The following is an 18,490-nucleotide window of genomic DNA, read 5'->3' as shown; positions in this document are numbered from 1 at the left end:
CTAAGGGGAGCTCCCAGATGGGCAGGCTGTGCGATGTCTGCCTTGTGTGTAAGTTGTATGTAAGCTGTGGAAAAATGCTCCTGGCTGCCTCTGTTTCAAAGGTGAACGGTGGGGGAGAAGGGAGGGTAGTACATATTGGAAGGGGAGTGCAAAGATCTTTTGTGGATTCCATGCAGTGAAGGTGTTTTTTCAAATGAACCTTCAGTTTACCAGGAAGGGTTGTGAGAAATGTAGCTCTCTGAATGTGGACTGGCTCTAGCCTTCCCTGCTGCTTGGCCAAAGCCTTTGCTTGATTCTTCATTTCCTTTGTCCTCCTATAACATCTGTGTTTGAGAGGCTTGAAGCAAACTGGAAGTGTATGGGTGAAGGAACACCTTCCTTCAGGGAGAGAGAGAAGCAGGGAAAAGCACCATGTCCCAGGGGTAGGGACATGATGGTTATAGTCAAGAATGTGGTAGGCTGCAGCATGGGAAAGGGATGAATGTGGCTGTTGCTTTCTGAAGCTTTTAGGGACATTCTATTGGAGGTAGCTTTTCCTCCTGAGGCCACAGAGGTGCTCTCCTCTAAGCTGTGCTGCTGCTCAATAAGATGCCAGGAGTGTATTTGGAGATCTTTGCGGAAGATTTCTAGGCTGCTGAAGGTCAAATAGCTTGTCTACAATACTCTCTTATTTAAATATTTATTATCTCACTTTATTGTCAATCCATGCTAGGCCCAGGGCAGTGTAAGGTCACTATGGGATGTGCATGACTGGAGGACTGCCATTGCAGGCCTTCCAGCATGGATGGTGTGGCTCATATCCAAGTGGAGGGGGATGAATGACTTGATAGTGGGGTTGGCAAACTGTGACAAGGTGCAGATGGATAAGGAGCTCTTCCAGAGCTGAGATGTAGCCTCCTGAAAGAAGCTGCCGTGAAATACATCAGTATGCATGTCTGCTGGGTTTAGAGCCAGGAACACCACCTCTGTATGATGCTGCTGGGCAGCCCTTTTGTGGGTTCTCAGGTACCAGTTCATCTGCCTTTGGGGAAAGAAGGCCTGGGTCATCTTTGCTGCAGTTCAAGCACCTGATTTGAGACGATTGCCCAAAACCTTAGTTCCTTTCCTTGTGGGGAGTGTTTCCTGTCCCTTGGAGTGTTTCCTGTCCCTTGGAGTGTTTCCTGTCCCTTGGAGTGTTTCCTGTCCCTTGGAGTGTTTCCTGTCCCTTGGAGTGTTTCCTGTCCCTTGGAGTGTTTCCTGTTGTTCCCCTTTGGTTTATTGTCTTTAGTCTGCATCTTTCAGGAAGAAATACCTCATCATTTCTCTTTTGTAGAACCTACACTTTCATGTTGAGTTGGTGTAATCCACCATCTCCCTTTTGGGAAGAGTTTTCCCTTCCCAGAATGGAAAACTCTTATTCTGTTTCTGTGCATTTAATTGCAGGCTTCCAAACTCAGTTCTCTACCATGCTGAGCTGCATCTTATTTTCTCCTTTTTATAGAGTTCCGTTGGGTTTCTTATTCTGTTCCGAGTATACAGCCTTCCTGGGTTTTCAGCTGGCCAGTTAACAGGAGTATCACTAATAAATGTCTTTAGAGGGCCAGTTTTCCAATCATCTTCTCATAGCTCCATCTACGCAAGGCTTCTCTAGTTCCTTTAGGTCAATGTCACCTAGGACAGTATTGACTGTCTCACTACTATATTGCTGAATAAGACTTTACTTCTTTCCTCAAGAGCTCATATCAGGGCACGTGTTTATTATCATTTCTTCCTTGTTTCTACCCTTCATTTTAAGTTTTTTCTGTTCTCCAGTGATTCGCCCCAGCTGCTGTCTGTGGCATAGTTAGTGGCGTTTCACTCTACATGTTGCAGAGTGCAAGCATGGAGTGTGGCATTGATCCAGCTTAATCCAAGACCCAGCAGTGCAAGGAGATGCCATTGAGTTAATTAAAGCTTTGGGAGTGTTTTGTCACTCAAATACTACTCCCGATTCAGCCATGTTGCACAGTGCCATGGCCTGTAGCAGGATTCAAGCCTGTCTATGCACCGCAGTGCTTGCAGCTCTTAAGATGAACATACTTAAGATGTCCATGGTACGTGGAGTAAGTGAAGACTCAGCAAATGCTTGCTCCTAGCTGACTGCCCATCAGCAGCTCTTTCTGGTGTTTCGATAGACCCTTGCCACACAGTATCTACAGAAAATTCCTTCAGGAAAGGGTGGGCATATAATCTCAGGAAAATATTTACTGAATTGGTTTTATGTATTCTTTAGTCTGGCAGAGCAAAATACTGCAATTAAGGGGAAAGATTTGCTTCCTTTGTCCTGAGAAATATTATTCTCAGTGCATGGGCTCTTGAGTCTACCTGGCACATACTAAAGGTTCAGACATCTGCAGATCTGAGGATGCTCTTGATCACTGAGCAATAATAGTCCCAACAGAGCAGCGCATACAGTGTTGGCTCTCACTTTTGTTGGCTAAACACATAATGGTTTGAAATCTCTGAGGTATTTAAGCAGTTTAACATTCACTGAAAATATTATATGGGAAAAATGTTCCAAAATTAATCAGGGTGAACTGAAAGTGACTGAATTAAATTTCATTGCCCATCCCCAAGTGGACAACCTCCTAAAAATGGCTTTAAATCATCACAAAGTAGACAAATTAAATTCAGTGAAGATCTGCTATTCCAAGCAGAGTAATTTAAGCTTTGATGAGATGCTGCTCTAACAGGTTCAACTCATTATTTTAGTCACAGTCCTGGTGTTGTTGAGCACTGAAGCCAGCCCAGTTAGAGAAGGTTTTTGAGGTTGCCCAAGGGCATGTAACCATTTAGTCCCACTAAACTTAATTTGGCTTGCTATTCTGTCTCCAGCCTCCATCTACAATGCAGCCATGGTTTATGTGAATGAATGAAAATTCTGTATCCTATAGATATGTCCAAAGGCATTTAGGTAGGAATGTCTGAGATATTTTGCTTAAGCCTGGCAATTACTGTGAGCCTGAGTGTTATGTCTTCTCCTGATGTATTGGGGGAAGAAAGCAGGTACTATAATCATGCTAGCTTGTCATATCAAATGAAGCTATTGTTATGTCCTTGTTGTGTGCAAGACCTCTTCCTCTCATGGTGATCAGTACGAGAAATTGCTGTTTCAGTCAACAGCCTTCCCATGAAAGATCACTATAATGGCATAGGCATTGCAACCAATCCGGTTATTTTCAGATGGGGCTCACATTAGACATCAGGGATATTAACAACATCTGACAAGAGGGGCCTAGTTCTTCACTAGAACATGGGCAATACCCTGCAATTGAGTTATATGCACCATTAATGCCAGGGCAATGCTGTTTTTCTAGCAGCTGACTTAGATGAGACCATGATATCACAACCGATTTTCCCAGTTTGTACCAGATGCTTGCTTCTCTTTTCCTAGGAAAGGAAAGAAGGCATTCAAGAACTGGGCTCTGCTTCAAAGGTTAACAATCCTACTAAACACATATGTATTAAAACTGAGTTCATCAGAAGTGAACCAATATGCTATTGGTTCCCAGCAAGGTGCATAACCTGTTGCTAATAATAATAAAAAAGGCAGTTGTTTAAACCAGCTTACGGACATGCTGTGTAGAAGAGGAAAATTGTGTGAGCAGCAGAGCATTTCCCAGGGGAAGAGCAGATTAAGCACAGTGGGTTTTTTTTTTCCAGCGTGGAGATGTGCATTTGGTTTGGGTGTAGCAGAATCCATGGTGATTTGGTCCAGAGTCCGTGGTGATTTGACAGGGCTGGACCCATGGGCCACTATTCAGAGGTATCTGTTTAGTTGTTGCTACTATCTAGATAATAATATCCAGAGCAACTATCTCTCCATGCAAGGGCATCCTGTGTGAAAAAACAAACAGCCTTGCTGTCAAGAGGGCAAGGGTTGGGGAAGGATGGGAAGGATCAACAGAGCTGGGGAGAAAATCTTGCTGACCTGCACAGAACTAGGCAATGATTATAAAACTGAAGACAAGCATTCCAAAGAGCTGCAGCTGGGAAAGTGTTTGGTGGGAGAAGCAGGAATTAATAAGAAAGATGAGGAAAGGAGGTAGCAACCAAGAATACAGGAGGCTTTTCCAGGAGTCAAAGGCTGCTGGCAGTCATGGTCCTGGCTCTGAACTTGCAGGCCAAGGTGAAGGTAAAATGGAGAGAGTGAGGGAGGGAGCAGAGCAGGGCTCTTTGTAGGCATTTTACCTGGCCCTGGCCTGGATTAAGTCATGTTTGGAAATCTGTGGTAGAAATTGGAGTAATTAAGTTCTTGATCAAGCAAGTGTAGAGATGAGTGGGACTGGAAGAGCTCTGTGGCCTATGCGAGCAAGGAGGGGAAAGTGGATTATAATTGCTCATGAGCAGCCACCGAGTGACATCCTAGGCCATGAGTGGTGACACATTGCCTGGAGGAGAGCAGGAAGATGTGAGCAGGTGACCAAGGATGAAGCCTCAGGAGATGCCTGCTGTGAGGGTGAGAGGAGGGAGATCCGTCTCCCATGACGCTTGAAAGATCAGGCAGATGAGGAACAGGAATACTGCTGACGTTCTGAGGAGGTGCAGAGATGTGCCCTTGGCAGCGGGGCTTTTTGGGGGTTAGCGGCTTCTAAACTAGTTCCCCTGGAATTGGAAAGTAAGTTGAAGAAATATGAGCCAAAATGGTTGCAGTTTGCCAAAAAGAGCAGCCGCTGGAAATGCAGCTTTATTGTGAAATAGTATTTGGCAACATTCACGTAGATTTTTTTGCTAGTGCTCTCTCCTTAGAGCTTTCGACCTTCTGACAGCTTAATTCTGTTGATGGCTGATACATTTCCTCATGGAGTCTGTGTTTAAGGAAATATTAAAATTTGCGTTCTGCTGCAGCAATTTATTTCCTTGCTCCTGCCATCTCCAACCTGATCTGGCCAGACTCTATTGACGTCATAATCCTGAATTTGTTGCATTGCGCAGCTTCCCAGCTGCTAAAAAAAATGCTGAAAATCACTGGATTAGGCCTTAATGGCAGGATCAAGCTACAGGGAGATGATGGGGGAGAAAGCTCCTACTTAGGCAAGCAGGTAACTCTTCTTGTGAGAGAAAATCAGAAAGTGGAAAATGGAGGAAAAGCAGGTGTCTTCCATCTGTACTTTTTGACATTTTTAGCACAGAGCTTTCTGTCTCTAAGGATCAGAAAGTGTTGGTCTGAATTTTGTGCAGGGACTGTTAGAAGTTGGAAGTTCTTAAACATTTCCTCCCTCAGAAGATTGCATTTTTGAGTTATGGACTTTCTGGCAAAGATATTAATCCCCTGTGGGAAACTAAGTCAGTCATGTTAGAAATTTGGGCCTTGCTGTTGCACATCATGGTGTGCTGAAGAACACTGTAGTTTTGCAGTTGTCTATTTTGTTTGGATTTCTGGTGATGGGAGTCCTGGAGCACCAAATAGCCCATGACACTTACTGGATGTTTTTAGTAGTGATAGTGCTTTTAAGAAGCTGGCAAGATGATCCTGGGCAGGATCTGAGGGTCAGACCCTCCAGACAGACTGCACAGACTCCTCATAGCGGAGGGAGAATATATGAAGCCCAAGAGTTTTGCATGCAAATCTACTTGCAAAAGTACTAATCATGTCCTATGCCTAATGCAAGTGTAGGCAACATGCTTTTCTTTACACTTTCAGTTCAAGGAAGTCTCCTGATTGAAGTTCTAGTTTTTTTCCTGCCCAGGGCTGATGCCTGATGCATATTCTTACAAACCTTTAAGGCCTTACTAAAACTTTTTTTTTTTTTTTAGGCTAGGGAATGGGTCATGTGGACTACAAAGATATTATTCCTAAAGTTTGATTTGGCAACTCCATCTAAACTCTTCAGAGAGAAAAGCGAGTTGTGCTTGTGTTGCAAAAAAAAAATTGTTATTTTGCAACAAGTTGTATGCTCTGTTTTTTCTGACCAAAACAGTTGCATCCCCCAAATAAATATCTAGTTCAATCCATGAAATCTGGGCTCTGGAACACTGGTGAGAACATTCCATGATGAAATCTGCAACAAAATCTAGTTTGTATCTAGCTTCTGGCATGAGTGAACCTCCCAGCAGCACCAGGGTGACTTAGTGAAGATTAGCCAAGCGTGTTCTCTTCCTGCCTTGTATTTTTCTAGCTTTGCTTTGAAGGAGAGTTTGAGGACAGACTTGAAAAAATGCTGTCAGCTTAAGGCTGATGGATAATTTTCCTGTATATTTTGCAGATCTCTAGAAAAAAGAGCACCACCTTGCCACAAAGAAAAAGTATAGGAAGGAAAGCACTTGCCAAACCCCAGTGCTGGGAAGCATGTGCCCTTGCTGGAGCAGTGATCCCAGCCCTGAAAGGATGAGACCCCCTCGCTCTGGACGGAGGGGCTGCAGGAAGCAGCAATGCTAGTGCCAAAGCCACGGGAACGGCTTTGTGATGGGCCTTATTTATGGGCAGAGAGCCTGAGCCTGCTCCTCCGAAACGTGTGCGGCTGTTCCCGTGTCCCGGGAGAGGAGGCCGTGGTCCGTGGGGAGCTGATCCCAGGTGTGCCGTGCGGGACGGGCGGCAGGTGCCTGGCTCCCCGCTGGACCGTCGCGGCGTGGGCGCGTGCGGCGCTGGATGCTGCTGCGCCCCAGCGCTCGTGTGTGCCTGATGTGCCCAGGGAGCGAGGGCGGGTGCGGATGCACTGCGGGGAGGAGGGCTGGCAGGGCAAAGGAGGGCGGCAGGAGGGTTCCTGCTTGGGAGCCCTTTGCTGCCTGCTTTGCATGAAGCAGAGAATGGGAAAGGCACCTGCACCCATGACATAGTGTGACTTCAGGGATAGGGAGACACAGAGTGTGGGACAGCCAGGAAGAGCCTTTGACTTCAGCTTTGCAGGGGGAGGAAGAGTTAAAATCAGTTCTGTGAAGAACGGGCTTCGCAGGCTGCTTCAGGCGAGCAGGGGTGAGGTCTCTATTCCGACCTCCTGTTCAAACAGAGTCTTCAAACTTGGGGCAAAGCGTTTGAGACGAAGAAACGAAATGTTTAGAAGGGAAAAAGATTGGTCCATTTGAGTGGTGGTATTTGCGTGTGGGGGGTGTTTTTTATTATTATTATTATTATTATTTTATTTCTCCAAGCTCACCCTAGTGACTGGAGGCAGATGAAATAGCATTTTAGTTGAAAGCAAATACTCTGAGTTGCTATATAGCCGTGTAGGCATTTGGATACTGTTCCAGGCAGGCATTTCCAAGATAAACGTGTAATGCTGCAATGACAGGAGCTAGCTCTCCTTTTGAGGTGGCTCGCTGCTCTCTGCACGCTGATCCTAATGGGTGTTTGTTGAGCTCTCATATGGAAAAACAACTGGATAATATAATCCAGTCCAGAGCTGTTCTGCTTCGCGTGCATTCTCCCAGGAATGGTCAGCATGAGAAATGACTGCGAATGTAGTCATGACCTTTAATTTAATACGTAATATTTAGCATTCTTTTAATAAAGAGGTTTTACTTAATCCTCAGGAGTATCTCGGTATTTGGGGCATTGGCAAGGCTAAAACAGCACAACCTTTGCTGTTCAATCCAACCTATGAAAGACTGAGGTGGAAAAAAAGCAGTGCGTGTGCAGGAGTGTCCTGGTCTCATTTTCTATTTTCTGCATTCTTTCCCTTTCTCTGTTATGTCACTTTTAATCAAGCTGCATGTTCAGACACAGGAAATTCCTGAAAGATTAAGAAAATTTCCTTTTTTTTTTTTTTTTTCTTTTTTTGCAATAAGTCCCTGCTTGTAAAATGTTGCCCAGCTATTTTGGGTCAGATTAGGGTTAAAACCCACATCCCTCTACTCTGTAGAGCTTCCTTTGCTGCAGTAAAGACCTCTTCCAAAGACCAATAAAGGCTGTTCCCCAAGATGCTCCGGCTTGGAGAGATGTTGCTCTGGTACTTGGTATTTATTTGCTTGGGCATTACGTTTGGCAAAGCCTTGATGGGCTAACCCTGCTTCTTCATCTTCTGGCCAAACACAGATCATCCATCTTCTAATGGCTTCTTTGATTTCAGTGGGGCTGTACCTGCTTTGCACAGGGATGGATTTGGGCTCTTATCTATTTTATCCATTGGACTGGACATAATGGTATCTTCAGGGCTTTCAAGTAGAAAGACAAAGAAGCAATTTCAAAGCCTCTTTGAAATAAGCAGAATATGATGGCCCTGTGAAGAGGAAGAGCCCTAGATGGGTCTCTCTTCAGGCAGGGAATGCTCCGAAATGCTTAAAATATTGTTTGGGGGAGAATTGTTCTTTGTCTATGAAGAATTAACTATGTTGGGGGAGGCACACGTAGAGGGTAAATGCCTCTGCCCTATTGTTCCAATCATTTTTGTTGAGTTTATCAGCTCCCTTATAAAAGACATACCTTTCGCCAGTATGATTAAGAAAAGGCCAATGTAGCTTTCCTGCTTGCTGGAGCATGAAGCGTGTTTAATTTAATAATGCTGATAAATCTTAAAGCCAGGAGCATTTGGCTAGCACATGACCCACTTTTTCAATCAATTGGAAACATTTACATAACGGCCTGATTCAGAGTTCGTCATGTGAGGGATATGGAGCAAGGGCTGTTAGAGATTGCCGCAGTGATTACGCTGTAGTGTATTTGGGGAAAGCAAAAGGGCAAATCTGGGCAGTTCTTAGAAGGTAAATTGTAACCCATCTATTTGGGACTGTTAGCTCTTGGGATGAGGGGCTGTCAAATTGCTTGCCAGGGGGTGGGGGGATGTATCTTTGTAAACACCTCTGCCATCCAGATGTGTTTTGGGGCCTTCTACCCTGCTGCCAAAACCCAAGTTGTTCCTCAATCCCACCCTTACCTGCCTGACTGCTCCTAGCTGTTGCTGGTCATCATGGCAGGGGCCCTGGCCATCAGGCATCACATGTTGCAGATGACCTTGCCTTTGGAAGCCAGGACAGTCTCTGCTAGAGGATGTCTTAACTGTGGACAGTCTCAACCTTTTTGTGTTTGTGTCATTGGTCAGAGATGTGTCCTGTCTGGGAAAAGGTGATGTGCATCTGTGACGTGCGCTGGGTTTGTGGGTAGCTGTACTGGAGTTATGCCAGTGTCTTCCCTCATGGCAGGGCTAGATTGCTCCTTGTGCAGCCTTCCTGGCTGTATCATGCCAGCAAATAGCAGTGACGAGCTTCATGAATCAACTCCAAAATTTCTGCCTTTCCCACTGCATTTGTCCTCTTCCTGGTTGCCTCCCATATGTGGGAGTCAGACTGGGGTTGACTAATATGGCCAGTTATTTATTTACCTTTATTACTTCCCTGTACTGACCTCAGTCTTGAAACTGACAGCTCCTGATCTTGTATTTTGTACTACTGCATTTCATCCCATTTCCATTACTCTGTTCTACAAGGTTCTCTACCTATTTCTCTGTGATATTCTCCTTCTCCCCACCCTTGATATCTTAGCAATACCTTGGCTTGATATCTTCAGTACCTTTCATCTTATTTTTTCTTTTGAGTATGCTACAAATGAGAAGAAAAAAAAACAAAACAGAAAACCCCAAAACTTTAAGTCAGTAGCTTCAAGCAGTTCCTTACCAGTGAGTTGTTCTCCTGTTAGTTCAATTGGGAATATCATCTCCCTGGTAACTATGTGGTTTTTAACCCAGGTTAGGGTATTTCTAAGAAGCTATTGGAAGAGGAAGCTTTCTATCAACAACACCTTGCAGCCATGGTTTGTGTATTGCTGATTTCAGTACATCCCATGTGCCTCTTTGCATTAAAGTAAGACTTGAGCAGTAGTTTAGCTCCCAAAGCAGCTGTCCTGAGGTTCTTTTATTTTTAGGCCACAGAAGTCTGCATTTGAGCAAAGGAAAGTGCCAGATGTCATCACATAACCATGATGAAAAACCTCCCATCAGTAATATACGGAGGGATTAAGTAACATGGAACAGAGTGCTGCAGATCTCAAGGCTTTTCACATGGGAAGATTTTTTTTCCACCTTTTTCTGAGATAGGACACAGTATCCTTATGCAGTAGGGTGCAGAGACATTTAATATATGTGGTCCTTGTGCAAGTATTAAGTAATGTGTCATGAAGGAAGAGGGGGCATTTGTTATTTCTCTATGATAGTTTTTTTTCTCTTGCTTTCCAAGTATCAGTGTTCTCCTCTGTAGAGGTCAGAGGAGGAAAGAGAGGGAATGGAAAAGGAAAGGGCAACACCTTGAAAAACTTAGAGGTTTTATTAAATAATGCGTGAAATATTTATGGTTGAAAATGGCATCTATTCCTCAGACACAATGCCCCAGCTGGAGTACTTAATCTGGATGAAACGCAGGAATGTAGTAATTAGGACACCAGTTTGGTCCTTCCTGCTCCTTGCTCTTTGCGTCTGGTGCATGACTCTCAATTCTGAAGAATCATTTTTTCCCACTTGCAAGTGGGAGTTTGGGCTTGCTAGATATGTGTCCAAAGTCTTTAAAAGCCATAATTCAGCCACCAGCCTTTGGTCAAGCTGCTCCCCTGACTCCTTGCTCCTGCTTCCAAGCCCTCAGCTGGGACACAGCTCCTTTTAGCTTGGGATGGTTTGTGCTAGTTCTGTGGTTATTTTGCTTTGGATGCTTGGATCTTTGTTCCTGCTTTGGCTTTTACGTAAAGCTGAGGACGAACCGTGGCAGAGCTCTGCACCTAGTGCAATCCCTGCAGGTAAACAGTGAGTTTTGCACCAACAAATGCCTTGAGGCCGCCACGTCTTCCTTGCAGCTCCTCCTGCCACCGCCCTCGTGTGCCTCTGCTGCTCTGCAGGCTCCATCCCACATTACAAAAACTGCCTCTTTGGTGAGAAAACCTCATGTGCTCACTTCACTCTGCACACTAGTGAGAGGGACAGCAAAGGGAGGCAAAGTTGTTGTTGTTCTGCTAGGGTCAACATTTCTCATGTCTGGGTAAAGCCATGAAGAGGATCCAGGGGGTGCATCTGTGCAGGTGGTACCGAGCCTTTCTCCCTTTCTGTCCTCACAGGTGATACTGTCGGGGTGCTGGTCGTTCCGCGCGGGGCTCCCCTCCCAGCTAACGCACGTCTCCGTCCCTCGCTAGGAAATGGAGTCGAAGGTCTCCGAAGGCGGGCTGAACGTGACCCTCACCATCCGGCTGCTGATGCACGGCAAGGTACCGGGGCCTGGCGCGGGGCTGCCTGCGTTTCCCCTGCCGCAGGACACCTTGGAGAGGGCCCTTTCCTTGCAGGAGTCAAGGAGGTGCCGGCTCCTCCTCCTGCCTCCAGGCCCTGCCTGTCTGCTCGGCTCGTTTCCAAAGCCCCAGGCTGGGCCTGTTAGCAGAGCAGCAGAGCAGCTGTCGAGTTGCTGTTACCTCCGCCTACATGGCGTTCTGGCAAGTCACTTGGACTGCTCCAAAGCCACTTGCTCAAAGGGCTTTGCATCCCCACAAGCAGCTCTAGCCATAGATCCCCACTGCCACCGGGCACCAGGAGACACCTTCATTGAGGTCCTAACACTCTGTTAGAGCTCAGGTGGGATGGAGCTGATTGGGCATGCTTGCCTTGAGTCTTAGCATGGGACTCCTACTTGGGAGTGGTGGCCCTCCACCAGCCCATGTGGAGGGGCACTATCCCCAGTCAGTATTTTGGATACTTTTTTCTGCAAAACAAGAGCTGTAGAGATAGAGACAAGCTTGCATCTCTCTCCCCTTTCCAAACACTGTCGCAGCATGCACTTTCCCTGCATTTACTGCAGGAGCTGTGGCTGTGCTGAGTGTGTCCACAGCATACTGCTCTTCACCTTCTCAGATACTCCCCTGCCCACCCTCTTGCTGCCTTAGATAGGGACAGCAAACACCAGTGACACTTAGTGTGTGCCCCAGGTCTCTCTTTATTATGAAATTTGACTGGATTATCTTCACATCTTGTAATGTCATTTCCCTTGTGTCTGTTTTTTTTTTATTATTATTATTTTCTAGGAAGTTGGGAGCATCATTGGAAAGGTAATGATGTCTTTAAATACATATTTAGATGCTCCTTGAATTGCCCACATTGTTTACTATTTGTGTTTAGATAGATGTTATTTATTTTTTTCCAAAGTGAAAATGTTTGCTGTGCATGAGCTAATTGCTGTGTTTTCATGATGGAAATGTTAGGAGGCCAATAGAGAGATCAAAGAGTAATTCTGTTAAAAATAAAATAAAGCAAAACCTTACTTAGTGCTATTTTTAGCGGCTTCACTGTAGCTGCTAAGGCCAATGTTTATGATCATGTTGCCTTGATAAGGTAATTACATACATTCATTAAGGAAGATTAAGAAATGTTAAACGTGGGAAACAGCTTAAATTCCATGGCACTTGCCTCTATGTGCCAGCAAAAAGCATTTAGCTTGTGAAGGAAGCTTCATGGGAAGATCTTTTCCCTGGTGTTTCTCATACTGTAAGCTCTGAAGCTTATCTAGAAAATGTATTACATGGGAATGGAGGCCCAGGCACCAGAGAGCTGCCTCAGTGTTTGGTTGCATGCTGCTGAGTCAGAGAGCTTTGAGCATGTTCAGAGGGGTTATTTTGAAGGTGAAAATTAACTTTTTGCAAATGGTATGCCTTTCTGTCTCTTATTTCAGAAAGGAGAGACCGTGAAAAAGATGCGTGAGGAGGTGAGCAACCTTAACCTAGGTTTAATTTGAGCAGAGAGGAGGTGGAAGGACCGGTGGGGCTGGAATGTCTGGGGGAGGTGTAGCGTGGACATTTATTTCTCCCATGAAAGAAGGTGTAGTCACTCATGGGTTCAGCCTTAATGTAAGGAAAAGAAACCTGGCTGCACCACAGTAAAATTTCAGAGCTTTGTCCCCAGAGCTCCTTTGCCCATTTTTATGCTCTCTGTACTCTAGCTAACATCTGCTACATTTAATGGGAGTTTTCCAGAGCTAAGATCCTGACATTAAGGAACAAGTAAAATGAATTTATTTGCAAGATGTGTGAATTTGTCTAAGGCTGTTGTGTTTTTAGATACTAAAGTGTTATCATACCAGTAGGAAACATGAGGCCTTGGTCTTGTGGTTTTGCCTTGCTGCAAGACAGATTCAAATCAGATATTTAAAGATACTTTCTGAGGGTTAGGATAAGGCAGCCATAGAATATACCTCTGGAGACAGGTGAGGAATCTAAATTGCTGGGAGTTTTTAAGGTTAGCCAGGATAGACTGGCAATGGTGATGCTCCCAGGCCTCCTGGGGCTCTCCGAGCTTCTATTTTTGTGTCCTGAGTCTTCTCAGGTCTGGCCAGGATACACCCCATGAAATGGCTGCTTATCCCAGATGGTTGCTTGGCTATAAATACTTCGGGGCTGCTTTTTTCTTTCTAGAGTGGAGCAAGAATCAACATCTCAGAGGGGAACTGCCAGAGCGAATTGTGACCATCACAGGCCCCACTGATGCCATCTTCAAGGCTTTTGCCATGATCGCTTACAAATTTGAGGAGGTGAGAAATGTGAGCCTGCTCACCAAGGAGAGCAGAAGATAAGGAGCAAAGGTTCCAGGGGGAAGGAGGGCTCAAGTGACACCGTGCTATTTGAAAATGCTGTTTACCCCCTCCTCCTCCTTGAGTTAACCCATCAACTTGCTCAGAATCATGCTGAAGGATGTCCCCAAAGAATCAGGGCAATGGTGTCTGTAGAGCATCTACATGAGCATATAGAACAGAAAGCAGCCAGGTGGGGACACCTCTTTAGCAGTGTGTGGTCACATAAGGATGACTAATTTTCTTATTCTTCATTCTCTAGGACATAACCAACTCAATGAGCAACAGCACTGCTACCAGTAAACCTCCGGTGACACTAAGACTGGTCGTGCCAGCTAGCCAGTGTGGTTCACTGATTGGCAAAGGAGGCTCCAAGATCAAGGAAATCAGGGAGGTAAATCAGATCTGTTTTACTTGTTGCATGTAATCACAGCTCTTCAGATATAGTCTGCAACCAGGGGGAAGCCCTGGAAAGGGTGATCTTCGTGCAGCCGGCATCAGGAGCCGTGTTGCTTCCCAGGACAGTCGGACAGCTGGAGCTGACTGAAAGGGAAGGGGTTGTTGGGCTTTTCCATTCTTGCAGCTGCCTCGAGTCAGCCTTGGGATTTCTCCTCTCTCCCTCCTTCTATCTCCAGTCCACAGGTGCTCAGGTTCAAGTGGCGGGGGACATGCTGCCCAACTCCACGGAGCGGGCGGTGACAATCTCGGGGACACCCGACGCAATTATCCAGTGTGTCAAACAGATCTGTGTGGTGATGCTGGAGGTACAGTCTGTAACAAAGGGGGTAAAGTATATAGGAAAAACTCACCTGCCACTGCAACAGCGCTGAAAGCTGTGGAGAGTGTCTCTGTCATTGTTCACCACTTGTTATCGGATCACTCTCATTTCCTGGTACCTTTATTTAAAAATCTACCCTGTGTGTTTCCCCTGCTGTGTTGATATATTATTTCTAGAGGCCTGAGCTGGAAATTTGACTGGTAGGAGGCCCAAAGGAGATTGATTGTGTCGTAGTGCTGGGTTAGCCTCAAGAGTGAGGGGTCTCGGAGAAGGCTACACATGCTCTGACAAGCTCGTGGTCACAGCAGCGTGGAGGGTGCTGTAGGAAGAAGACAGAGGTTGCCTCAAGTCCTATAAAACTCTGCAGTGTTGGTTTCCTCTAAACAGGGGACACAGAGATAGCTGTGGTGAGAAAATACGGTACCTCATGCAGATGTTGACACATGAACTACTACTTCTGCTGTGACATATCCACAGGCAGATCAGGCTACAGCATCAAAGAGGAAAACAAGAGAGTTTTCCTCTGGCAATCAAGAGAGTTGCTGCCTCTGAGAGTCCTTTGCCAGAGGAGAAAAGTGTGAATATCTACAGCTCGGTGCCTGTGCTGTTGTTATACCCATCTCCTGAATCAAAAAAGTAATTTCCAAAGTGCAGTATTAGAATAAGATCACTAGAAAGGCAGTTGTGACTCTCCAAGGGTTGTTTCCAACCTCTTGGAGGACCTACGCTTACCCTGGTGAACAGAGCTCCCTCCAGTGGTCGTCACTCTGGCCAAAGCCAGCACTGCTGCTCGAACAGGCACCTGTGGGTGACAGCACTTTGCAGTGTTCGTTATGCAGCAAGGCACGTGCCAGCTTGGATAGTCAGAAACCAAGCCAAGCAGTGAACACAAAGCTTTCCAGCACCGTGTGAGTCTTAGCAGGGAATTTTGAGGAAGCCTCAATTCTAGACTATTGGCACCAGCTTACAGAGAGCAAAGGTGAGGGAAGCAGCCAAGGTCAAGGAAGTGTTTCGGGGTGCTGTGTGTTGGCAAGAAAATTCCCAGTATCCAAGGAGGTCCTTTTCCTCCACCAACTGACAATTTCCCATGTGTCCTCCTGTCTGTAAACACTGTTCACCTGGTGTGAGTGTTGCTCGCGTGTGGTGGCCTGTGCTCCGTCGGGTGCTTTCTAACACTCTTTTTGCCACTGTTTCAGGAAAGCTGTTCTCTAATGTTCTCTCTCCCTCTCCTTGTCCCTTTTCCTAGTCCCCACCAAAAGGTGCCACCATTCCCTACCGCCCAAAGCCCGCCTCCACCCCTGTCATTTTTGCAGGTGGTCAGGTAAGAGCCGACCCGCTTGCAGCCTCCACTGCCAACCTCAGCCTTTTACTGCAGCACCAGCCGCTGCCCGTTAGTGCACTCAGGTTTCTTGCCTTCTGACTTGCATGGTATCATCCCATCCATTTCGTGCCACGACAGATGGACTGAAAGCTCTTTGCAGAATGGCTGGGAGTTTGCAACAACCCCAGGCCACCCAGCTTAGCTCCTTTCCTTGTTGCAGAAGAGGAAGAAAAGGGCTGGCCAGGGGAAAGAGGTGTTAGCCTCTCTGTGCACTCATGCATTTGTATTCCTTGTAGGAAATGGCTGGGGATAGTGCACAGATTTTAATGTGGCCTGGGGAAAGCCATTGTTTCCAATGACTTCATGTGCCCTAAGTATTAATCTTGCAAGTATTCACAGCCTTGTGAGTACCGGTTATATTTTGTCTTGGTTTTGCTTTATTATACCCAAATTCAGTACTTGCTGACCTGCATGAAAGTTGAAAATAAAGAAATTCTCATACACTGAGAGGCCATGAACATGCTCCTCAGTGGCTGCCAATGTTTCTCGTTTTCTGGCATCTCTTGTAATAAAAATAATTTTGCATAGTTTTAAGTGAATGGAGATAGGAAAGGTTTCTCCCAGAGCTTCCAGGATGGTGCTGAGTGCAATGTCCATGAAAGGGTCATTCCCTGTCACTGGTGCTTCCCAGGGCATTCCAACACCTTTTTTCAGGCTAACCTCCACTGCAAAGCTTGGTCTCATCTGTGTCTGTGTGAGAGCCTGCATTGCCCAGCCTTCAGCAGCATTATGCAGGGGGTAAACTTGACCTAAAAACGAGGCTTGCAGTTATGATGCAGTATTTCTAATAGCCCTTGGGAAGTGGGAATACAACTCTGCATGTAGAATAACCACGGCTTCCATGGCACGTGCATGCAGCACCGGCCAGAAGTCTGCACGTTGGTCTGCGTTTCTCATTCATGACACTCATTCGGTTAAGATGATTATGTGATTTGCTTAAGACATGCATTGGAAATAGATTTAAAGCATTTTTGCTGAAAAGCAATGTCAAGTTACCCTGTGATCTTCCCTATTGCAAGCCAGGCATCTGTCTTCTGAACCTGGACAGCCACCCTTGGTCTTGGAGAAGCCTCAGTGAGAGGGGTCCACGAGGTCCCGAACTGCACTCCTTTCATGAGAGAAAAGCATAAACTGAATTTGAGATGCCTGATTTGTGAGACCAGTGCACATAAACAGATGGCAGCTTTTAAAAAGATGATTTTAGTCATTCTTTTTTTTTTTCTATCTAATCTAATTGCCTCTCCTTGTAATCAAACCCATGTCCATAGATGCTCCAAGTGCTGTAGCTTATAAGTATCTAATCAGATGGGTAGCTTCATTGGAGCTCCAACAGACACGTAGATGTGGGAGACAACTGGAGACCAACTAGAAACAAAACCTGTTTTTTTTTGAGGAGGAAAAAAAAAACATGTGCCAGCATGTTTATTGACTTTAAGTCATATTCTGAGTTCCTGGTGCATCTGACTCCGGTTGTTTCTGTCTGAACTGAGATGACCCTAAATTGCTCCCTCCTCTTCACACCCAAGAGCTCTCTGAGCACAGGCATCAGCATCCAGTATTTTCTTTTGTATTAGCTATGCCTCTGACTAATGACTTCCAGAATAATGTTGTATGAATTATTTTGTTTCTCCCAAACCGTAATAAATACCAGAAGGGCAAGCTACATATAGAAATGCATGACCAAAGCACATGCTATTTCTAGCAGAGTGCTGAATTAGCATCTCCTAGTCATTACCAGCCACGAGACGGGAATGAGTGGGCCATTTGGTCTGAGCAGCCGTCCTGAAAAAGAGCTTTGAGTCCAACTGTTTGATGAACTGTATCTTCTCAAAAGGGAGAGTAAGATGGATATATTTTTTCTCCTGCTGTTAAATGGTTGGTGTCTTGCACAAAACCGCTATCATGGGAAGATGTGACCTTCCAGAAATAAGAGCTCTTCTGCTGTCCTCTCAGTCAGCTCTGTTGAGCCCTTTGGGTCTGACTGATGGGCAACATGTAGTGGACCTGTTTCCTATTCCACACAGAGGATGCCAGGTTATAAGCAGGCTACGCTGCAAGGTTTCTGCAGCTCCTTTTGTCTTTGAATTCCTGGCAGCTCTTCTGTGTGTGGTGGGCTTCTTAGTTGTTGGTATCCAAGCCTCGTGCCGAGGAGCCTCGGGACCTCAAAGCAGCGCTTCCCTTTAGATAACTGTGTTGCTAGCTTCAGGGAGACTTTTGTCAGGGACTCATGGAGAGGGTTCAACCTGCAGGAAGTCAGGAAGCTGCACGTAAGTCAGCCAGAGGGTTGTAATGGCAGCTCCAAGTAGCTGAGCTGTCCAGGCTGAATTTCTCATGTAAAACGTTAGTGTTTTAAGCAAGTAAGACCCAGGCAATGTAGGAGCCATATCTGTGCTGCAGCTTGGTGCTTCCAGAGTTTCTGTTGCATCTTTCCTAGATGCTTTCCTGCCATTATTATTATTATTTTGTAATTGCACAGAGTTTTGGCTAACACTTTAATCAGCAGAGCATCCTGAGGATGCATCCAGGTGGTTATCTGAGATGTTGGCGTTGACGTTACACTGGCCGTGGTGCCATGTAATTGCTGCAACTTCTGCAGAACAGCACACACGTGCCCCTAACCCTACAGGGGGGTTTTACAGACATAGTAAATCCACCTCTGCATAATGACAAATGGGTAGAGGAGACAGCGATAAAGCTTAGTCTGCCCCAACAAACCAAAAACTAAAATAAACATGCAGAAAAAGCTGAACTTTCTAGAGCACCTTCTGTCACGGGTGCTGGCAGGCAGCAGGACTGCTGTTTCTGTACATGGAGGTTTGCCACCTTCCTTTGCCAGGCTTTCACAGAGAGTCCTT

General features: G+C 45.8%; 1 protein-coding gene across 1 annotated transcript in view; it reads left to right on the top strand.

Moving 5' to 3' along the window:
* The window catches only part of PCBP3 (poly(rC) binding protein 3), a 62,321-nt gene that overhangs the window by 24,526 nt on the left and 19,305 nt on the right, over nucleotides 1-18,490 (top strand). Inside the window, 8 exon segments of the mRNA XM_088536730.1 lie at nucleotides 11,063-11,134; nucleotides 11,939-11,962; nucleotides 12,583-12,615; nucleotides 13,322-13,355; nucleotides 13,358-13,437; nucleotides 13,739-13,870; nucleotides 14,112-14,240; nucleotides 15,501-15,575. Of these exon segments, the coding sequence (XP_088392856.1) occupies nucleotides 11,063-11,134; nucleotides 11,939-11,962; nucleotides 12,583-12,615; nucleotides 13,322-13,355; nucleotides 13,358-13,437; nucleotides 13,739-13,870; nucleotides 14,112-14,240; nucleotides 15,501-15,575 (579 nt within the window).

The sequence above is a fragment of the Tinamus guttatus genome, unplaced genomic scaffold, assembly GCF_059628265.1.
Source record: "Tinamus guttatus ecotype Peru unplaced genomic scaffold, ASM5962826v1 Tinamus_guttatus_pri_ptg000702l, whole genome shotgun sequence".
In the NCBI taxonomy this organism is placed as follows: domain Eukaryota; kingdom Metazoa; phylum Chordata; class Aves; order Tinamiformes; family Tinamidae; genus Tinamus; species Tinamus guttatus.
Note: the sequence above shows the minus strand (reverse complement) of the source record. Positions and strands in the feature narration are given on the sequence as shown.